Source organism: Penaeus japonicus, unplaced genomic scaffold (assembly GCF_977035675.1).
Source record: "Penaeus japonicus unplaced genomic scaffold, GWHDUDI00000001_assembly GWHDUDI00000016, whole genome shotgun sequence".
Lineage (NCBI taxonomy): Eukaryota > Metazoa > Arthropoda > Malacostraca > Decapoda > Penaeidae > Penaeus > Penaeus japonicus.
The window spans coordinates 6,451,847-6,454,346 of NW_028234418.1; the positions used below are offsets into that span (position 1 = coordinate 6,451,847).

A 2,500-nucleotide genomic window follows, 5' to 3' on the forward strand; every position below is an offset into this window, starting at 1 on the left:
ATATTGCAACTCTGAATTATATTCTGAAGCCTGTTGAGGGAGTCATGAAAAAGAGCTCCTTTAGACCTTAGTGATCTTCCCAAATTGACTTAGCTATTATGATGTGCTTGATATCAGTCACCATCGCAGCTACCTCAATGCAATTAACTGTATTTGTCCTTATTCTTTACAATTATCAGTAAAACCTACAAATAGCAGAATAAGGGAATGCATACACTGAAAATATGTTAGGCTCTGCAGTTATAATGCTTTATAATCAACTGCCCTCCTTTGTTTGCCAACCAGTTTCCTGTGTAGAGGCAGGTAATTATTTCTTACTCCAATATGAGGTTTATTTTATGCAAAACTATTCAAGAAAATGCAAAAACATAATCTAATCTTAGAAATGTGCAACACACTTTATCATTGCCACAAATAAAACTCAGTGCATTTTCAAATTCCTTTTGATTTTTTGAAGGTGACAACCAATGAAAACATTAATCTTGAAATGCCGTTATGGATAATCCCTTTCCCTTAATGAATAAAATGTTTTACTTTCTTTATAAAGGGAAATTGACTGGTACCGAAAATCCAAAGAAAAATGAATCCTACATTTCATTCCTTGTTGTATTTGAAAAAATATAATTCTATTATTTCATTTAAGAGAGGAGAATAAAAGAAAAACACTTAAAAAGGTGAAATATTTTATATTACAAACTGAAAAGGAAATGTTCAAACAAATCTCTGAATCCTTTCCTTTCGTGTCGCCTTTACAAGTCCTTCCATCTGTTACTCGATGGTTGACGTCTCCCTCTCCTAAAAGTTGAAGTTCATCCACATCCCATACCAACACGAGCTGATTGTTAACTTCCCCTACCACCTCCCCTACCACCTCCCCTGCCACCTCCCCTGCCACCTCCCCTGCCACCTCCTCTACCACCACCCCTGCCAAAGGATGGACGTCCACCTCCCCTACCACCTCCTCTACCACCACCCCTGCCAAAGGATGGACGTTCACCTCCCCTACCACCCCCCCTGCCAAAGGCTGGACGTTCACCCCCTCTACCACCCCCCCTGCCAAAGGCTGGACGTTCACCCCCTCTACCACCCCCCCTGCCAAAGGCTGGACGTTCACCCCCCCTACCACCCCCCCTGCCAAAGGCTGGACGTTCACCCCCTCTACCACCCCCCCTGCCAAAGGCTGGACGTTCACCCCCTCTACCACCCCCCCTGCCAAAGGCTGGACGTTCACCCCCCCTACCACCCCCCCTGCCAAAGGCTGGACGTTCACCCCCCCTACCACCCCCCCTGCCAAAGGCTGGACGTTCACCCCCCCTACCACCCCCCCTGCCAAAGGCTGGTTGCCCATATCCCCTACCACTTCCTCTACCACCCCTCATGCCATTACGTTCACCCTTCTTTTCCATGGGTCCTCCACCTCTTCTATCAGTTCCCAATCGACCACCTCTCCTGTCATCTCCTGGTCGTCCACGTCCCCTTCCATCTACTGGTGGAGGTGCAAGTAGTTCATCCTCATCGATTTCTGATTCTACATGTTCCTCTTCAGGTTTTTCTTCTTTTTCTTCTTCTTCTTCTTCTTTCTTCTTTTTCAGCAGATGTGCACGTAAAGAGGCTTTCAAACCAAAGCTCATGAAAATCTGCAATGGATGGAGAAACAACGTCACACAATAAACAAACACAATATATAATATAAACATTTGTTTGTTTGTATTTTTCATAGCATAATATGTAAATAAAATAAGGTCAAAATCTCACCTTGGCTCGGTCTAACTTTTGTGGTTCTTTTAGACATTTTGATATAAACTCCTCAGATGATTTAACATAGACTGGCACTGCTTCCATTGCCTTTTCCTGCAACGTTTCATTCTCCTTCATCAACTCTATAATCTGTCAAATAATAAAATTTATTAGTTGCACACATAAGTAATGCTAACAAAGGATCAAGAGGATGAGAAGAATAAGAGAGGGAGGAAGAGGAGAAGGAAGAGGAGGAAGAAAAAGAGATAGAAGAGAGGGCATAAAATAATTAAATTGACGCTTTATGGGAATTAACCCACTCACGCCGGATGACGTGCTGACACGTTTCGTGGTTTTCGCGTCCGACGCCGCCGACGAGATATCTGGCCAAGGCCGGCGCTCGGGGTGAGCGAGCGGGCAGCCCAGGCTCGCGGCCCGTGCGCCCGAGAATCTCGAAGCGTTCGGATGATGCGTTCGAAAACCTCGGTATAGCGACCGTGCAAAGCCGGAATGGCCCCGGCGTGAATGGGTTAAGTAACTGTTTACACTAAGCTAAAAAAAATAAATGTAAAAACTGTAGGCATTTAAGGCAAAATTTGATTTGGAGATAATAGGATTCTCCTTTTTCCTCCAAACAATCAAATATCAGTAGACAATGTAGCAGAAACAGAAACACTGTTACCATCTCTGGCAAATATCAACCTCCATTATCATATTATCATTACATTGTCATGAAACAAAATTAATTGAATAATATAAAATT

The 2,500-nt window shown here is 43.6% G+C and overlaps 1 protein-coding gene across 2 annotated transcripts in view; it reads right to left on the minus strand.

The window, feature by feature from the left end:
- Positions 1-666: 666 nt before the first annotated feature.
- Positions 667-2,500, minus strand: part of LOC122252508 (uncharacterized) — a 9,619-nt gene continuing 7,785 nt past the window's right edge. For both annotated transcript variants that reach the window (XM_043015011.2, XM_086545051.1), the window contains exons 11-12: positions 1,756-1,887; positions 667-1,637 (exon numbers count right to left, since the gene is read on the minus strand). In XM_043015011.2, coding sequence (XP_042870945.2) covers positions 843-1,637; positions 1,756-1,887 — 927 coding nt within the window. In that variant the 3' untranslated portion in view covers positions 667-842. The remainder of the gene's footprint in view (positions 1,638-1,755; positions 1,888-2,500) is intronic.